The 19,045-nt window shown below is 38.0% G+C and overlaps 1 protein-coding gene across 3 annotated transcripts in view; it reads left to right on the top strand.

The window, feature by feature from the left end:
• The window catches only part of FHOD3 (formin homology 2 domain containing 3), a 497,328-nt gene that overhangs the window by 363,976 nt on the left and 114,307 nt on the right, over positions 1–19,045 (top strand). The window contains exons 12-13 of one of the 3 annotated variants that reach the window (XM_032602812.1): positions 11,891–12,025; positions 16,075–16,125. In XM_032602812.1, coding sequence (XP_032458703.1) covers positions 11,891–12,025; positions 16,075–16,125 — 186 coding nt within the window. The remainder of the gene's footprint in view (positions 1–11,890; positions 12,026–16,074; positions 16,126–19,045) is intronic. The other 2 variants (XM_032602813.1, XM_032602814.1) reach the window with 2 other exon arrangements.

Genomic DNA, 19,045 nt, shown 5'->3' with positions numbered 1-19,045 from the left:
TCATTTCTTTTGGATAACTACCTAGAAATGAAATGGCTCAGTCATATGGTAGGTGCATGTTTAGCTTTGTAAGTAAGTGTTAAGCTATCTTCCAAAATGGCTGCATACCAGAATAATGTAGGCCTCATAAAATGAGATGAAACATCTTTCCTTCCTCTTCAACTTTCTAGAAGAGTTTGCATAGCATTAGTGTTATTTATTCCTTAAATATTTCTTAGAATTCACCAGGGAAACTCTCTGGGAGTAGAGTTTTCTTCATAGGAAAGTCTTAAACTACAAATTCAATATCTTTAATAGACGTTTATCTGATATCAATCCACATCAGGTCATGTATTTCTTCTTGAGTGACTGTTAGGAGTTTTTGTCTTTCAAGGAATTTTTCCATTTCATCTAAGTTGTCAAATTTATTGGCATAAAATTGTTCAAAATATTCCCTTATTATTCTTTTAATATCTCTTGCAATCCTAAAGTTCATAATTTTTGTCTTCTCTCTATTTTCCTGATCAGTCTGGCTAGAGGTTTATCAATTTTATTGATTTTAAAGAATCAGTTTTTGGTTTCACTTAATTGTCTAATATTTTTGTTTTATGTTTCATTGATTTCTACTCTCTATACATCCTTTTTTTCTACTTACTTTGGGTTAAATTTGCTCTTATTTTTCTAAGTTGGAAGATGATGCCATTGATTTGAGACTTATTGCCTTTTCTAATATAGGCGTTTAGTGTTGTAAATTTTCCTCTATGTATTGCTTTAGCTGCATCCCACATGTTTTTAACATGTTGTGTTCTTATTTTCACTTAGTTCAAAATGCTTTTTAATTTCCCTTTTGATTTCTCCTTTATGCATGGGTTATTTCAAAGTATTTATTTAGCTTATAAATATTTGTGGATCTTCCAGATCTTTCTGTCATGGATTTCTAATTTAATAAAACTGGGGACAAAGAACGTATTTTGTATGGCTTGAATCCTTTTAAATTTATGGAGCTTTATTTTATAGCCCAGAATATGGTCTATTGTGGCAAATGTTCCGTGTGCATTTGAAAAGAATATGTATCCTGATATTATTGGGTAGAACATTTTGTATGTTTTATATTTAAATTGGGTGGAATTAGTTGTATATTCAAAGTGGGTTTTGTTTTGTTTTTGTAGACAGCGTATTGTTGAGTCTTGCTTTGTTATTGAATCTGACCATCTCTGCCTTTTAATTGGGGTGTTTGAGCATTTATATGTAATGCGATTATCAATTTGTGATTGATATATTGTTGTTATGCTTACTTTAATCAATCTATTATCTTTTAAAGGTATTTAAATAATAATAAATATGCTTTGTATTTACCTATCTTATCTTTTCTATTGCTTTTTATTTCTTTGTGTAGATCCAGATGGCTATGTGGTGTCATTTATCTTCTGCTTGAAGGATTTTCTTTAACATTTCTTGTAGTGCAGGTATACTGATGGTGAATTCTTTCCATTTTTATATGTCTGAAAAGGTCTTTATTTCACCTTCATTTAAAAAAATGTTTATTTATTTATTTGGTTGCACTGGGTCTTAGTTGCGGCAGGTGGGCTCCTTAGTTGTGGCATGCAAACTCTTAGTTGCGGCGTGCATGTGGGATCTAGTTCCCTGACCAGGGATCAAACCTGGGTCCCCTGCATTGGGAGCACAGAGTCTTATCCACTGCACCACCAGGGAAGTCCCTCACCTTCATTTTTGAAAGATATTTTTGCTGGGTAGAGAATTATAGATTGACAGGGGTTTTTTCTTTTAGTGATTTAAAGATGTTGCTCTACTTTCTTCTATCTTACATTGTTTCTGACAATAAACATTCTGTAATTTTTTTTGTACCTCTGCATGCAATGTGTCTTTTTTCCTCTGGTGGATAAAGAGATTCTCTCTTTATTATTGGTTTTAAAATTTTGATTTTGATATGCCTCCATATAGTTTTCTTCATGTTTCTTGTGCTTGAGGCTTGTTCAGATTCTTGGGTCTATGGGTTATAGTTTTTATCAAAATGGGAAAATTTTCAGTGTTTATTTCTTCAAATTTTAGGGGTACTTTTCACCTCTCCTTTCTTTTGATGACTTCAATTGCATATATATTGAGCAATTTGAAGTTTTACCAAAGTTTATGGGTGCTCTATTGATTTTCTCCAGTCTTCTTTTGCAATGTGTTTCATTTTGAATAGTTTCCATTTCTATGCCTTCAAGTTCACGATTTTTTTTCTCAAGCGTCAATCACCTTTACCACTGAATTCTTTTTTTAAATTGAAGTATAATTGACATACAACATTATATTAGTTTCAGGTGTACAACATAATGATTCAACATTTGTGTACATTGCAAAAGGATCACACCATAAGTCTAGTTATGATCTGTCAACATACAAAGTTACAATTGTTTTCTCTTGTGATGAGAACTTTTAAGATTTACTCTCTTAACAACTTTCAAATATGAAGTACGGCATTATTGACTATAGTTACATTCCTATGACTTATTTATTTTATATCTGGAAGTTTGTACCTCTTAATACCTTTCACCTATTTTGTCTAACTCCTAATACCCCCTTCTCTGGCAACCAACAATATGTTTTCTGTATCTGTGAGTTTGTTTTGTTTGTTCATTTGTTTTGTTTTTTTTTAAGATTCCACATATGAATGAAATTATGTGATATTTGTCTTCCTCTGTCTGACTTATTTCACAAGGTCCTTCTGTGTTATAACAAATGTCAAGATTTTATTCTTTTTTATGCCTGAATAATATTCCATTGTGTATATATACCACATCTTCTTTATCCATTCATCCATCAGTGGACATTTAGGTTTCCACATCTTGACTATTGTAAATAATGATGCAATGAATATAGGGATTCATATATCTTTTCAAATTAGTGTTTTTGTTTTCTTTGGACAAATACCCAGAAGTGGAATTTTTGGGTCATATGGTAGTTCTGTTTTTAATTTTTTGAGGAACCTCCATACTGTTTTCCATAATGGCTGCACCAATTTATAGTCCTACCAACAGTGAACAAGGGTTCCCTTTTCTCCACATCCTTGTCAACACTTGTTATTTCTTGTCCTTTTGATGATAGCCATTCTGACAGGTGTGAGGTGATATCCCACTGATAATTAGTGACATTGAGCATCTTTTCATGTGCCTCTTGGCCATCTTTATGCCTTCTTTGGAAAAATGTCTATTCAGATCATCTGAACTGGGCTCTTTTTTATACCTTTCATGTCTTAACATGTGCATAGTTTCTTTAACTTCTTGAATCTATGCACTATAGTCATAATAACTTTTAATGTTCTGGTCACCTAGTTCTATCATCTATGTCGTTTCTGGATTGTTTTCAATTGATAGATTTTATTTCTTCTTTATGGGTTGTATTTTCTTCCTTGTTTGCCTGCCTGGTCATTTCTTAATGGATGCCACACCTTGTAAATTATCTTCTTTTTTTGGATTCCTATAAATATTCTTGAGCTTTGTTCTACGATGTGATTCATTCAGAAAGTTTGATTCTTGGACTTCCCTGGTGGTCCAGTGGTTAAGAATCCATGCTTCCAATGCAGGGGGTGAGGGTTCGATCCCTGGTTGGGGAACTAGGATCCCACATGCCATACAATGTGGCCAAAAGAAAAGAAAAGAAAAGTTTGATCCTTGCAGGCCTCATGTCTTTAGCTTTAGGCAGGACCAGAGCTATGTTTATAAAGTCCAATAGTTTACTTCTTACAACTTTAACTGATGCCCCCTGGCCCTTTGGCTTCTGCTTCTCCCAGCTACATATTCTCTCCCCGCTTTCCAGTTCAAAGTCCTGGATGCACGACTATGATTAGCTCGTCCTTCTACAGCAGAAGCCTCACACACCGCTAGACAGCTTGCCTTTGGATGAGCTACCTTTGGGGCAGGAACCCACTCTGTATTCACTTAGCTGTTGCCAGGGGCACAGGGTCCTATGCAAAAATCATTATCTCAGCAGGTCTTCATCATGTATCTTCCCTTAGAGAATGGGCTGGGGATGTAGACACATATAGACTAACATATACAGATTACTCTGACTTAATACATCCTCATTATTCAGTATCTAATTGATTCATTAGGTGACTAGTCATGCAGCTCTTCTAAGTGCCAGGATGCAGAGATGAATGAGAAAATAGGATCTGACCCAGAAACTTAGACTGCAAGAGGAAATATAATAACATATATGTAAATGATGAAGGCCAAATTTAGGGTAGTGGTCATTTTTAGGAAAGAAATGAAAAAAAAAATAAATATTTAAGCTGAGACATGTACTGTGGCAAGTACTACAGGCATGGTACTTTACTAAGTACCCATGGTGTGGGGACAGAAGGAATATAGGTCAATATGGGGGCTCTGGCCTGATAGGCCTGTTTAAAAGCTCAGCTCTGCTACATCCTAAATTTAACTTTGCTGTGCCTCAATTTCCTCATCTATAAAGGAGATAATAATAGAACTTAGTACAAGAAGTTGTAGGGATTAAAAGAGCCATTTTGTGTAAAATAATTGGCACAGTGTATTGTCTCCATAAATGTTAACTATTATTATCAACCATATTTCAGTGCAATCGAGTTCCTGTTCCAGACGTCCCAGCAAGGGAGGCTTGAACCAGATGGGATTTCTGGGGCAGTTCCTGGAGACTTTTACGGCCAAGATTAAATACTGCAATTCCTCTCACTCAGAGTATATCATCCACTCCCTTGCAAAATCTCTCTGGCCTCTGGCCACCTGCATTCTTATGTGGCTTCATTTGGTTGCAGCTGCCTTGGGTGTAACTTAGATGACTTCAACTTTCCAGGTGCATTCCGGGTGGCACGCAGTCCTGATGATGGACCCAGCTTGTAGCCATGATGGGAAGGTTCAGATCAAACCCACATCCCACTCTGGCCCCTGAGGCTGGGAACCTCAGGCTGGAACTCCCCTGCATCTGTAGAGTTTAGACTCCCAACATAAAGTGATGTGTGTTCAGTGTCTACTGTGGCCCAGATGCTGTCCTAAGCAAACTCATGGGTACACTCTCATGCAAACCTAATAGTACTTCATGAGTTGGGAGTATTGTTATCGCCATTTTACAGACAGGTAAAGTGAGGCTCAGAGAGGTAAAATGACTGGCCAAACTCAGGTTTTCTCAATCCAAAGCCTTGTGCTTATTCCTTTACACCCTAACTGGTCCCCAGACTGGCCAAGATTAAACAATGCAGCAACTTCCAATCACTACAGGCATTTTCCTGAAAGATTGAATATGAAAGATAGAAATCTGTTGAAGATGCCTTTATAAAGAGAAAAATTCACCATACTACCTTGAATTTTGGTGTTTGGGTATTTTCTTTTAATTTTTTCTAGCAATGATTTGGGATATTCCCTTTGTATGGTTTGAATGCATTCCAGCATTGGTATTATAGGTAAGCTTATTTCCAGAAATAGGATTTATAAGGCCAGGGTTTATACTCTTACATGTTTGGCTTATCTAGGTAGAGGGAGATCGAGAGGAATTTAATTTATTAATATTATATGTATAACTCTTTGTTCCCAGTATGACCAAAGTAGATTATATGTTCATGAGGCCCTTTAATTGCCCTTTCCTGCTACAGGAATCTGTGTTAGGGCACCCAAAAGAATGGATCTTGAATTGTAGAAGGCATTTGCTGCATTTTAGGAAAAGAGGAACCAGTCTTCATTGCTTTGCATTAGCAGCTCACATCTCAGTTCTGACAGGAAAGAGCCTCCACGTGTTGTCAACACTGCCTGCCTGTGTGTTCGCTGATATACACTGGCCTCAGAGCCAACACGAGGTCTGCCTTTGCAGCATCTCAGTGGACAGGGGATCATCTGCATTCCCTTTCCTTAGAGGCACCCAGGAAGGAATGACAGCATCCACTAGATAAGATTGAACACTTTTTACTTTCTCAAGTTCTAATACTATTCTGATTTTAAACAAGCTCCAATATTCTCATTTGAAACAAGGAAATGATGTTAATGAATGATATAGAGAAGCTTCACCGTGACCTCATTAGTATAGCCACTAATGACCCATTATTAAGTTACCATGCATGAAGTTTTCTTGAAACAAGCTGATATATTTAGAAGAACAAATTTAAAGTCAGAAGCATAAGGGGAAATGGCAAGGTCCTTATTTTGCTCCTCACCCAAGAGCTTCTCTCTCCTCGCTCTGAAAAGAGAACTCAAGAGATGAAGCTGCTGATCCTTACGAAGACCACCACACAGGGCAGGCTGGGAGCTGAGCTAGAATCAGATTCGCCTAAAATAATTGTCCTATGTAGGGTACCTTATTTTTTGTTTTGTTTTTAAATTTTGTAATTGGACATAACTTTTAATGTTCAGCTAGCTTGGGACTTCAAAGATATTTTATATTAACTGTGAGCTATTTGTCTACCCAAGGACTTTTGATTATTAAAGAGAAGTGGAATGAATTTTAAAAATGTATTCCAGGCTTACAGAAAATTGTAGATAATTACAGAAATTATAGAGCAATAAAGAACATTATATATAAAATTGAAGACTTCATCTCTTTTCTTCTTCTCTGGAGATGACCACTAACCTGAATTTGGTGTTTAAAATTTCCATATATGTTTTTATATTTTTCTAAATATCATGTATCCCTAAATAGTGTGTGGTTTTGCTCTGCATGTATTTAAACTTCATAAAAATGATAGCATGCTGTTCATGTTCTTCAAACTACTTGTCACTATCAATATATTATGCTTTTGAGAGTCATCCAAGTTAGTCCGTATCACTGTATTTCATTCATTTGCTCAAGTATAGAGTATTCCATTTGTAGATATTTATGCTGTTTCTAATTATTAGCTATTAACAGAGGATATGCACATCTTCAACTGTATTAAGTTTCTCCAAAACGATTTTATCGACTTAGACTCCCAGAAGCAATACATAGGAGTTCTTGTTGTCTTGTTCTGTGCTTAGTGTCATCAGGCACTAATTTTTGTCGACCTTCAACCTGAGAGGTGTGAGACAATATCTCACTATGGGTTTAGCTTACATTTCCTTTCCCTGATTTCTGGTGAAGATGAGTAGCATTCATATATTCATTGGCGATTTAATTTTCTTCTTCAGTGAAATGCCCATATTATCCTTTGCTCATTTTTCCATTGCCCATTTTTCCCCTGGGTAGTTTGTCTTTTTCATACTGATTTAGAGGGGTTCTCTTTGTATTGAGTTTACTAATACTTTGTGGTTTATATGTGTTATAGTTAGCTTCTCCCAGGCTGTGGCTTTTCTTTATCCTTAGTCTTTCAATGTATACAAATTTTAAATTTTAACATATGCATATGTATTAACTTTTCCCTTTTCGATTTCCCTTTTGGGTTTCTTGTCTAAAATAATTCTTATCCTAATATCTAGAAGTTGTAAAGTTTTGCTTTTTACGTTTTCACTTAAACTTCGTAGAATTTATTTTTGTGTCTGGTATGAGGAAGGGCTAACTGTATTTTGTCTTATATAGCTAATAGTTGTCTCAGCACCATTTGTTAAATAGTTCATTTCCTTCCTGCTGATAAGTAATGACACATCTATCATGAATCAAGATTCCATATGTGTATGAGCCTGTGTCATTCCACGTTTCTGTTCTTGCACCAAGACCACATTCACATTTAATCATTGTGGTTTTAGAATGGGCTTGATATACAGTGGGGCCAGTGATCCACTTTGTTCTTATTCAAAATTGTCTCGGTTATTCCTGGATCTCAGTTCCTCCATAAAAATTTTGGAGCCACCTTGTAACGTTCCATGGAAAATCCTTTTGGAATGTTGAATAAAATTGATTTGGAATTGTATTAGAATTGTATAAATTGAAAAAGAATTGGCATTGGCATCTCGACTGTATTGAATCTTTCTATATGTGAATGTGATATAATTATCATTCATTTGGGTCTTTTAATAAAGTTTTATAAATGTCTTTCATATAATTAAGTAATTCATAGTTACCTTGTGGCTAACTTGGTAAATTGTTGCTGATATATGAAAATACAATTGCTATTTGTACGTTTTATATTGGGAAACCTTGCTAGACTCTTATTAATTCTAATAACTTGTAGGGTTTTTTTTTTTGATTCTCTAAAAAGCTGATATTATCTGCAAATAATGACGTATTTCTTTCCCTTCCTTATGCTTTTATTTGTTTTACTTAGTGTACTGGCTAAGAATAACTTCAAATACAGGCAATTCTGGGGGTATCCTTGTATCACTTCTAACATTGAACTGCTCTTAATGTTTCAGCATTAAGAATGACGCTTACCATAGTTAAAAATTTTTTTTTTTACTGAATACCCACTGTCAGGTTTAGAAAGCTCTCTTCTATTCCTAAGAATAATGAATTTATTACATTCTTGCTTTTCAAATTGTTGAGTTGCTCACTCATTATGCTTTAGAAGCATCCTAAAAGTTTTGATATATAGTCTTTTCATTATAATACTCTTTGAATGCTTTCTAATTTTCTTCTTTGACCTGAGTTAATTAGAAAGGTTTAAAATTTTTCCAATTATATGGACTTTTCAGATGTATCTTCTTCTTATTTATTTTTAACTCAACTGCAGTGTGGTTAGAAAGGTAGCCCACATGAAAACCAATTCTTGGTATTCATTCACGAGCTTGAACTTTGTCACAGGATTGACCATCAGTTTTTGAATAGTTCCTGTGTATTTGAGAAGATTGCATTTTCTTTAATTTGGGGCACCAGGTTATATATGGTCATCTGCTAGGTTAAACCTATTAATCAAGTTAAACAAGTCTGTTACATTCATAACAGTTTCTCTCAATCACTGTGTGAGTGACATAGGAAATCTCTCCACTCTGATCGTGGATTAGATTTGGCTGTATATAACAGAAAAATAAACAGGTAACAGTATCTTAAATAAGATAGAAGTTACACAAGCTAGTCTGGACTTTGTTTATATGAAAGATAAATAAAATTCTATCTATGCCTACAGGTCCAAGGTGCTATAGTAGCTGCCTAGTGAACCCAGAATATAGGTGTTACTGAACTTAGGTCTGGCTGCTCTCTGCTCAAAAGTCAATACTCAAGATTCAAGTGCTTTAGCAAAGGAAACCATAAACAAGATGAAAAGACAACCCTCAGAATGGGAGAAAATATTTGCAAATGAAGCAGTTAATTTCCAAAATATACAAACAGCTCATGCAGCTCAATATCAAAAAACAAACAACCCAATCAAAAAAATGGGTGGAAGACCTAAATAGACATTTCTCCAAAGAAGAGATAGAGATGGCCAACAAACACATGAAAAGATGCTCAACATCACTAATCATTAGAGAAATGCAGATCACAACTACAATGAGGTATCACCTCACACCAGTCAGAATGGCCATCATCAAAAAATCTAGAAACAATAAATGCTGGAGAGGGTGTGGAGAAAAGGGAACCCTCTTCTACTGTTGGTGGGAATGTAAATTGATACAGCCACTATGGAGAACAGTATGGAGGTTCCTTAAAAACCTAAAAATAGAACTACCATGTGACCCAACAATCCCACTCCTGGAGAAAACCATAATTCAAAAAGATACATGTACCCCAATGTTCATTGCAGCACTATTTACGATAGCCAGGACATGGAAACAACCTAAATGTCCATCAATAGAAGAGTGGATAAAGAAGATGTGGTACATATATACAATGCAATAGTACTCAGCCATAAAAAGGAACGAAATTGTGCAATTTGCACAAATGTGGATGGACCTAGAGCCTGACATATAGAGTGAAGTAAGTCAGAAAGAGAAAAATAAATATCTTACAATACCACTTATATGTAGAATCTAGAAAAATGATACAGATGAACTTACTTGCAAAGCAGAAACAGAGACACAAATGTAGAGAACAGATGTCCCCCCTGGGTGGGGGGAGGGGGAAGGGGGAAGTGGGATGAATTGGGAGATTGGGATTGATATATGTACATTACTATGTATAAAATAGATAATTAATGAGAACCTGCTGTGTAGCACAGGGAACTCTACTCATTGCTCTGTGGTGACCTAACTGAGAAGGAAATCCAAAAAAGAGGAGATATATGTATAGGTATAGCTGATTCACTTTGCTGTACAGCGAAACTAACACAGCATTGTAAAGCAGCTATACTCCAATAAAACTTAATTTTAAAAAGTAAAATTAAATTAAAATTAAAAGGAAAAGATTCAAGTGCTGGTAGAAACAGAAAGGTTGCTTTAATCAGAAAACCGGCATCCTGGGGAGAAGGTGGACTCATGTCTCAAAACCAACTCTGAAGATTCTGCTCAGCCATGAACATTTTTAAAGGGAAAAAGGGGGAGTAATCTCAATCACTGAGATAAGGGGTCAGCTTCATTGCCATCTCCCATTGCATGCAGGCTTGTCAACTCCTTGTAATCTTTCTTTAGATGCTATATTGTTTTAACAGTTTGTTCATAGGATTACTGACAGGGAAGCTGGGGAAAAGATTTAGTCATCTGTTAATTACTTATTCTTCATTTTTACTTCTTTGATCTAAGGAAAGAACCAACAGGTTAAGCAAGGTATTGTGTGATCAAAAGGTTTAAAACGTATGCTTGGGCCGGAGATGAGTAGGGCATGGGGGCTCCTGGTTTAAAGTTAGTTACAATATAGCTTTGCTAAAGTGACAAGACAAAAGGAGCTCTCTCCTGCAGAGAGCTCTTTCCTGCCAAAAGCTGCTTACATAGGATTTGGTTACTCCCTCCCTGTAGCTACTGGGGATGGTGGTTTCTTCCCTCTACTTCTCCTCCCACCTCTGATTGATATCCAGAGGTGACTCACCTTTTCTAGGGAGAGCAGCTGTGTGACTTACGGCAGAATGTGTGTGATGCAAGAGTCACATCTTTCTCCTGGGAGGACCTTGTGTTCCCCACCAGACAGGTATATTTTCATCAAATTCAAGTAGGCTATTACCCAAGCTATATATTAGAAATATTTGTGTCTTAGTTTAGAAGTTTTTTTTTTTTCCCCTCAATAAATGAAGGGCCAATTGTCTGTAACAGATTATGTTTATTATTCCCCAGGGGTCCAACAGACTCTTCTTACCAGCTAACCCTCTTCTTTATTTTCCATGTAGTTATCTAATTATGCCTTCTCCTACCCATTCTCCTGACTTAACATTTCCTGTGATTCTTCACTGAGGCCATCACACAGCTGACCTTCCCCGACACAGCATCTTCAGTGAACAGTCCAGACTGTTTGTGTGGTATTACCAGAGTCAAGTGCCATCCTCTGAATAAGCTGCATGTTCATGCTTCTTGACATGGAATGAAATTTCCTTAATTGCATTCAGATTTCAGACCACTGCTGTCTTTTTCTCCTTATCTGTCATCCCAACATCTTGTTTTAAGATGACATAACTATTTTTGGAGGTATATTGAGAAACTGGTGTATAGCAAAATATTTGTAGTACATGTAAAATAGAAAAGTTTTAGATTGAATGTTGATTCCAGCTCATCAAAGTCTTATCATAGACCAGTTTTAAAATGTGTGTGTGTGTGTGTGTGTGTGTGTGTGTGTGTGTGTGTGTGGAGAGAATAATGTATATACATATTAAGTATATTCCTAGAATACTTATTGATAATAATAGCACTGATTATTGATGACTGCTTGTATGCCAAGCATGTTGCTTAGTATTTTATATGCATTATCACTTTTCTGTCCTCTGAGCACATGAAGCAGGTTATTTACCTCCATTTACATATGAAGATCTTGAAACAGAAGACCTGAGACACTCAGTAATTTTCCCCATGTATTACCTAGGTACTAGCAGACCCTCAGTTCTGACCAAGGACTTACTGATTCCTGCATTAGTACTTTTAATCACTGAACAAGCCAATCAAACATTAACTCATTGTATCTTTAGGTCATCACTGAGTGGTCTTCTCACGTCATCCTTTAGGCAGCACCAAGAGTCCTTGGCGGCAGAGAGAGAGAGGCGGAGACAGGAGAGAGAAGAAAGGTTGCAGAGAATAGAACGGGAGGAAAGAAACAAATTCAGGTAAGACAGATTTTAAGATTTTTTAAAGAATGAGCTGAAAATTAAATCACATGCCTTCACCATTGCATATGGTTAATATTTATTTTATTGGACACCTAAAAGAAGATGCTTTTCCCACTTTCTGGTTTGTTTCTTACTCTCTGTAGCAATATTTCATATTTTTTAAGCAATAATTTTTCCTTCTATGGGGGAGAAAGAGGCATTGTGCTGATTACTCCCAGCCCATTGTCCCTCTGATTGCTTTGGTCTCTGTCCAGCTCCAAGGATGTGTTCTTTGGTGTGGCCCACTCCAGCTTCCATGTCTTGGCCTGTCTGCCCCGCTGAGTCCAGCGTCACTCCTTTTCTCCTTCAGCCAGATCAGCTGTCCCCGTTGCCCCCATCCTCCCGGTCAACCTCCTAACACTCCCTTCGCCTGGGTTCAAGCTGGGCAGTGCTTTATAAAACGCCAGACACTTTCCTTACACATTTCATACCTTCTACTATTCTTTTGTCCCCTTTATCTTTCCCCTACTTCCCTCTTGTCTTCCCCATCTCCTTCCTTCCCCCTCCTTCATCTTCCCATTCACCTCTCCCATAGCTTCCACACTCTTTCTTTTTTTTATTTCTCTCCCATCTCCACTTCCTTTTTCCTCAGTTCACTTTTTTTGGGAAAAGTATTCCAATCGATTACTCCCAGTGAAATCTACAAAGAATGTAAAGCATTGTCAATGAGGATTTACAAGTTCAATAATGTTTTTTTACCAGCAACCAGGAAGAGTACGTAGAATTGTAGAAATGACCAAAACATGAGCAGAGTTGTGAACTTGCCTTGACCGTAACTCACTACTATATGAAAAGAAGTATCCCAAGTCTGTGGGTGAAACACTAATCCTGACTTTTGTAAGATGGGGCTAATGGGCTGCATGAAGTAAACCAACATCCTTCTCATACCATAATTGTGTGGTATATACCTTGAGCTGTCAGATTTCTACCAAATGATATATGGAAAGACCAGACCTGTATGCACCATTTCTCATGAGGTAGCTCTGGAAGTTGTCACTTTTGGAAAGACCAATCTGTCAAACCACTGGAACAGGTTAAATGCTTCCTGATTCAGTGCCTTCTGAGAGATTCACATATTTCACCACCAAATAGCAGCAGAGAATCTGACTGAAACACATGGAAAATTCAGAGATTAGCTTACGCATCTAAAGATTTTGATTGAAAACCTCTTAAAACAGTGTACCAGTTCTGGGAAAGATGGAATCAACACACTCCCTCCTGTCTCTTCTACCAGATCATTCAGTGCAACCATAAATCATGGACAGATTTAAAGCATGGAGCTCTGAGAACTCTGAACTGTAAAAGGGAGCAGGTGAACTGGGGATGGAGACTAGCATTCAAAGCGCCACCAAACCAGTGAGAGTTTACCATTTTTTCCTTCCAATATCACATGGCATGTACTCAACAGCACTCCAAAACTCAGAATCACATACCAAGTGTGAACTGAAAGAGCTGTAAAAGAAGCCCTCTTTTTCTGGACTGGGGAGCTGCAAAATGAATTCCTGAGGGTCAGAGAGTTGAGACGTCTCCTGTTTTTTCTTATTTTTTTCTTCTCTCCTACCCCAGCCTCCAAGCAATATTGTTACAGAAGCACAGTGATGGCAGCAGTGTCCAGGCAGGCGCCTAAAACTCTGAGGGAGGGAACCCTTCCTGTGATCAGAAGAGCATGATTGCAAGAGCACTTCTTTTCCTCTCTGTGTCCTCCTGCTGCCTTGCCCTATATGCAGATAGAATTACTGAAAGTCTGCAGCAGAGCAGGGAAAATAAAGCCCAAGCTTTCTGGCTAGAGGACCAGGAAGGGAGACCCAGGGAATCCAGAAAATGATGGGAAAGCCACAAAGAGGAGAGAGATCAAGAGACCAATCCTGAGATCCTCTCTAGTTTTGTGCACATGTGGCTCAGGACCTAAACAGCATACCACAGGCTTTAAGAACTAAGTACTGAGTGGAACACACTCAGGTCCCAGACTGGCCACTGGGTGGTGCATATAAGGGCCTGATGTAAATAGCACTAAAAATATTTGAACGCTGAGCTAACATTGGAACTGATATCGGAAGGCAGTCAGAACTTGCCGGCTGAGCTTGACTTAGTTGATTGCCTGCTAAAAGAAAACAATCAAGATTCTTCATAGAATTTTGTAATGAGTCCAGAGTCTCATTACAAAACACCTAAAATGTACAGAATGCAATCCAAAACAACTTGTCATAGAAAAACAGGAAAACTCTTAAAGGAAAAGAGAATCAAAATATGCTAACCACAAATGGACATAGATGTTGTCGTTATCAGACAAAGACTTTAAAGCAGTTATTATAAACATGTTCTAAGATATAAAGACAAATACTCTGGAAACAAATGAAAAGTCTCTGCAGAGAAATAGTAGATATAAAGAAGAACCAAATGGAAATACTTGTAGAACTGAAAAATACAATAACCAAAATAAAAAATTCATTGAATGGTTTCAACAGCAGAATAGAAATGAGAGAAGAAAGAGTCAGTGAATTTGATGTTAAAACAACAGAAATTCTCCAATCTGAAAGACAAAACAAAATATTGAAAAAAATGAACAGTGCCTCATGGACCTGTGAAACAATACATCTGGTATTTATATCTTTGAAGTCCCAGAAGAATAGGACAAGAGTGCATTGTAATATATATTCAGCACACGTGTTGGCAGAGTGAGAATTAGACCCGGGCAACCTGTCTTCAGGGATCACGTTCATAGCTATTCACTATTTCCTCTTGGTCATAAAAGGATCTCACTCGTCATTTAAGGGCATAGAGAGACCCTGGCAAAATAATCCTTGTCCAGAAAGGAATGCTGATCGTCAGTAAAGACTGCAGAGAGCTATTAATTATGATGACTTCAGTTCCATTCTGAAAATCTGAGGATGTGAATGAAAAGAAATTCAAAGAAGGAAATAAGAAAAGCTTTATAGAGTAGTCCCTGGGATTACCCAAATGGCTGATCCTTTATCAGCCACTTCATTGATTTAAGTTAGTCATGATCCTTGTGCTTTTTTCTTTGCAAAGCATTCTTATCTGTTGTTATTTTTGTCGAATATGATCTTAAGTTTCCTGGGTTATGGGAAATATTATTTCTAGTGTGGTAAGTGATGAGAATGGTTGTTTATAAATGATAACAAATTTGTCTCTTTGCTGCTTTTTCTCCCTCTCCTAACCTGCTTTGGTTGCTCTGACTTAGTACCCCTTTATATCCAGTTATCAGTGCACAGAGGGGTGGAGTACTTAAGCTACCTTGTGACGTAGAAAACTGTGATGTCAGAATTCTCCAGGAAAACAAATGGTTAACTGAGAAGTGACTGACCACACAGTCTTAAACTTAGATTCAAGTTGGAACCTCTCCAGTAGGAACAGAAAAACAAACATCAAAATTAGACAAATTTGGACATCTTGTGGATAAAGACAAGAGAGAATGCACAAAGCAAGAGCTTCCAGTGATTCCTGCTTAGAAACCGAGAATGTGAGGGATGCGGAGAAAGAATCCTGGGCCCTGGAAGGAACGTGCAAACTGTAGAGTGCAACACAAAATGGCCAAGACACTTGGGCCCACTCAGATTTAATTCTTGAGATGAATGCTGGGGAGTTACCAGAGCTTGATTGTATGTTAATCACTTCTGAAAGCTATTGCTTGCTTGTCATTGCCATATTTTATTTATGAATTGTTTTAACTTTTAAAAATATTTTTATCTCCCCTCCCCTTATATACTTAGTCTTCTTTCTGAAGAGTAATTAGCAAAGTCTCTGAGTGAATCCAGTAATCCCATGTTTTCATCCCTGTGATTTTATAGAAAACTCATTATATTTAGTGCTTTTAAAGTATAGCCTTTATATTTATTTTTTAAAAATTCAGTGACAACCACTTTCCATTTCTGATATGATAATGGGCTTTCATTATATACTCTGTTAATGATTTCTTGGCAATTTTATGAGCATCTAATTTTGTTCTTTTCCTTTCCCATTTCATTTCTTCTGCATATTTCCATTAGCCGAGAATATTTAGACAAAAGAGAAGAGCAAAGACAAGCAAGAGAAGAAAGGTTTGTATTTGTTTCTTTCCCATTGTAACCGAATGGCACGTGACTTTGCACTCAACCAAGCATGCAGAGGAGACTGTGTTCATTAAAATATAATAGCTTCACCTAAGACACCTAAGACCTTGGGTACCTGGCATTTTGTAGAATAGAGTGTCCTGGTTATCTCAATTTTCCAAGTAAGTACAGATTTATTATTTAGTGCCTTCATGGTGTGAGATATGTGTCTGTTCCTCCAAAACTGTTCACCAAATAAGCATATTCGTTTGGCATGTTGGCATGTGGTATATATTTTAAATGCTTTACACCACCACTGCTGACCGACCCTGGGTTAGGTGTCCCTCCTGTGTGTTTCCAAGTCACTGGCTCAGCATTTCTTCAACAAATATTTGAGCACACACATTATGCCACGCACTGGCTGGGGTGCCACACCCTCCTGAGACTCTCCATGGAGATGCCCGGTCATTTGCCTGTCTTCCTACTGAACCGCACTCAGTTCCTGGATGGCAGGAACCACACCTGATTTTCCTTGGTGTCCCAGTGCCCGCCACAGGGCTTGCACATAGCAGGCACTTAAGAAGGATGTATCGAATAAATGAGCAAAGGAACCGACAGCTTTAAAATATTTAAGCTGTAAACCATTTCAGTAGCAACATACTTTGAATCCCATTAAGCCATGCCAAGTTAATGTATTCAGTGTCTGGTAAACTTAGATAAGCCCAGGAAATTGTTTTTGGAAGCAGACCAGCAAAAGGCAAGTTTACCCCCTACCACTGTACGGCCTGCAGTTATTCCCTCCACCACCAGATGGGGTTACTGCATGGAGAGCTGAAAGGCTGAGTTCACGCCAGAGCCAGTCAGGAACCTAACAGTCTCTGAATTATGCCAATAAAAAGTGGAATTGTGCTAATTTTTTTTAGACACCATCAGCTAAATAGATCAGGACAGTCTGAGGCAGGGAAGAGTGGATACTGCCTGTGTTCAATTAAAAAATTAGATGCTTACGTCAGCCTCGTAAACAAAACCATGGCATTGCTTTAATTCCGGCATTCTGTTAGATTATTGCCATCCTGGTAATCAGTTGTGGCCAGCAAGTTTAGAGTGAAAGTTGCTGGCAGAGAAACAAAGAGACTTTTTGGTGTCTAATTAGTACCTGTTTTTGACATTGGGGGACATGACGTATATACCCAGGTTTAAGAAATCAAATTTTATTTTTTAGATTCCCCACCAGATTCTGCACTTTTTTGAACTTTTGGACAACTTGACTGTCATGTTATGTCTGCACAGGCAAGTCCTCAAAGCTCCTGGAGAGATGACCAGGTGCTGTGTCAAGGTCTGAGCTGAGTTCAGACTGACCTCAAATTTTTCCCGAATCACTACTACCTCTTTCCGAGTATTATTTACTGCTCTTTCCCCCAAAGCGGAGCATCACTTATACCTGGAAAATTCATGCAGAGGAGTTTTCCACTCCTCTTCTCTCCCTTGTGTTCTGCTCTCCGACCTCAGCCCCACACCACCCATCTGCCTGGGCGTTCTTAGCTTGTGCAGGAGTGGGCTCTCCATGGCTCCACGGGGGATTCCTTCCTTACAGCCCACCCCTGTTTCCCCAGAGGTCTGGGGAAGCAGCCAAGCATTTTCCTCTGATTTGGACCAGCCACTTTTCCTGGTTAGTTGGATGCTTGAATTACCTGGTAAAGATGGAAGTGAGGGAGATATACTTTCATCCCTTGTTGGAAAGCAGTTGGGAATTCCTGTTAAGCCAGGAAAAGATAAGATTTCCAAGTATAATGGAATTTGGAAATGGATGGGGAAACTAATGGAGATCAGAGGTGGAAAGAGACATGGAAGAGGACTCTAGCTCTTCATGTTTGTTTGGTCCCATGACTCTTTCCCCTAATGCAAACACTCAAAAAGACAGCAAGAGGCACAGCAGAGGGTTTTTGAGGTTCATATCATCGAGTGTAACAAGATAAATGTCATTTTGCTATTTTGAGGGGTAATGAATTTTTTAATTTTAAAATTTCAATTCATGTCATCTCATTCCATAATTTCAGGCAGTGTTTTATTGATAATGGTGCAGACCCAGAGTAAGTTTCTGTTAGGTTTATTTCTAATTTTTTAAAGTATTATAAGAGAGGATCTCTCTGATATTGATTGACTTGACATTCATGAATAATCCTTTTTTAGGTGTGGTAAGGAAGGAGATGCAGGCTGGGAACTATTGGAGTGGGGTGGGGGTCAGGGTGGAGAGTAGTCTGAGGGAGACAGCGGGACATGGAGAGGAGGTACCTTATGGGAAACAGGTTCTGAGGACAGAGTGCAAGGGGGGAAGTTGGGACTGGGCAAGGATTTGGGAAATTATGCCTGAAAGTGATCATGAAGCAGTAAGAGAGGGTTCTGAGCACAGTCTGTGGACAGAGTAGAACTTAGAGGGAGCCAGGTTTTGATTTAATGTAAGGTAGAATTTCTGAGTAGTTGGGTGGCAGGAAGAGTCATTAGTAAGTCGGTATAGTTGAAAGTCAAGCAGGGTTTCTATTGGACCCTGCGGAAAGAGATGATCATATGTTCCCTTGATGGCAGTACCAGCCCTGCCACCTGCAACCCTGTTGGGTATTGAGCTCATTCCAAAGTTTGTTTCTGTACCTCCGCCTGAACTATGAGTGCCAAGAAGGTGGGGTTTTTCTTATGTATTATTAAATCTCTAGTGCCTACTGCAGTTTTTAGCACATGACAGGCACGCAACAGAATATTTAATAAATAACGAAAAGACAAAGACATGGACAGAGGCAGGACAACGAGACTGTTTCAACAAGGGTAGCAAAGGTGAAAAAGTCTTTTTTGGGGGGCTGTGGTCTGTGGATAGAAAACCCAGTGCTTTGTACCTGGGAGGCTACATCAGAGTCTGTGGGTTGGGGGTGGTGTTGCT

Source organism: Phocoena sinus, chromosome 14, assembly GCF_008692025.1.
Source record: "Phocoena sinus isolate mPhoSin1 chromosome 14, mPhoSin1.pri, whole genome shotgun sequence".
In the NCBI taxonomy this organism is placed as follows: domain Eukaryota; kingdom Metazoa; phylum Chordata; class Mammalia; order Artiodactyla; family Phocoenidae; genus Phocoena; species Phocoena sinus.
This window is presented reverse-complemented; position numbering and strand designations above follow the sequence as displayed.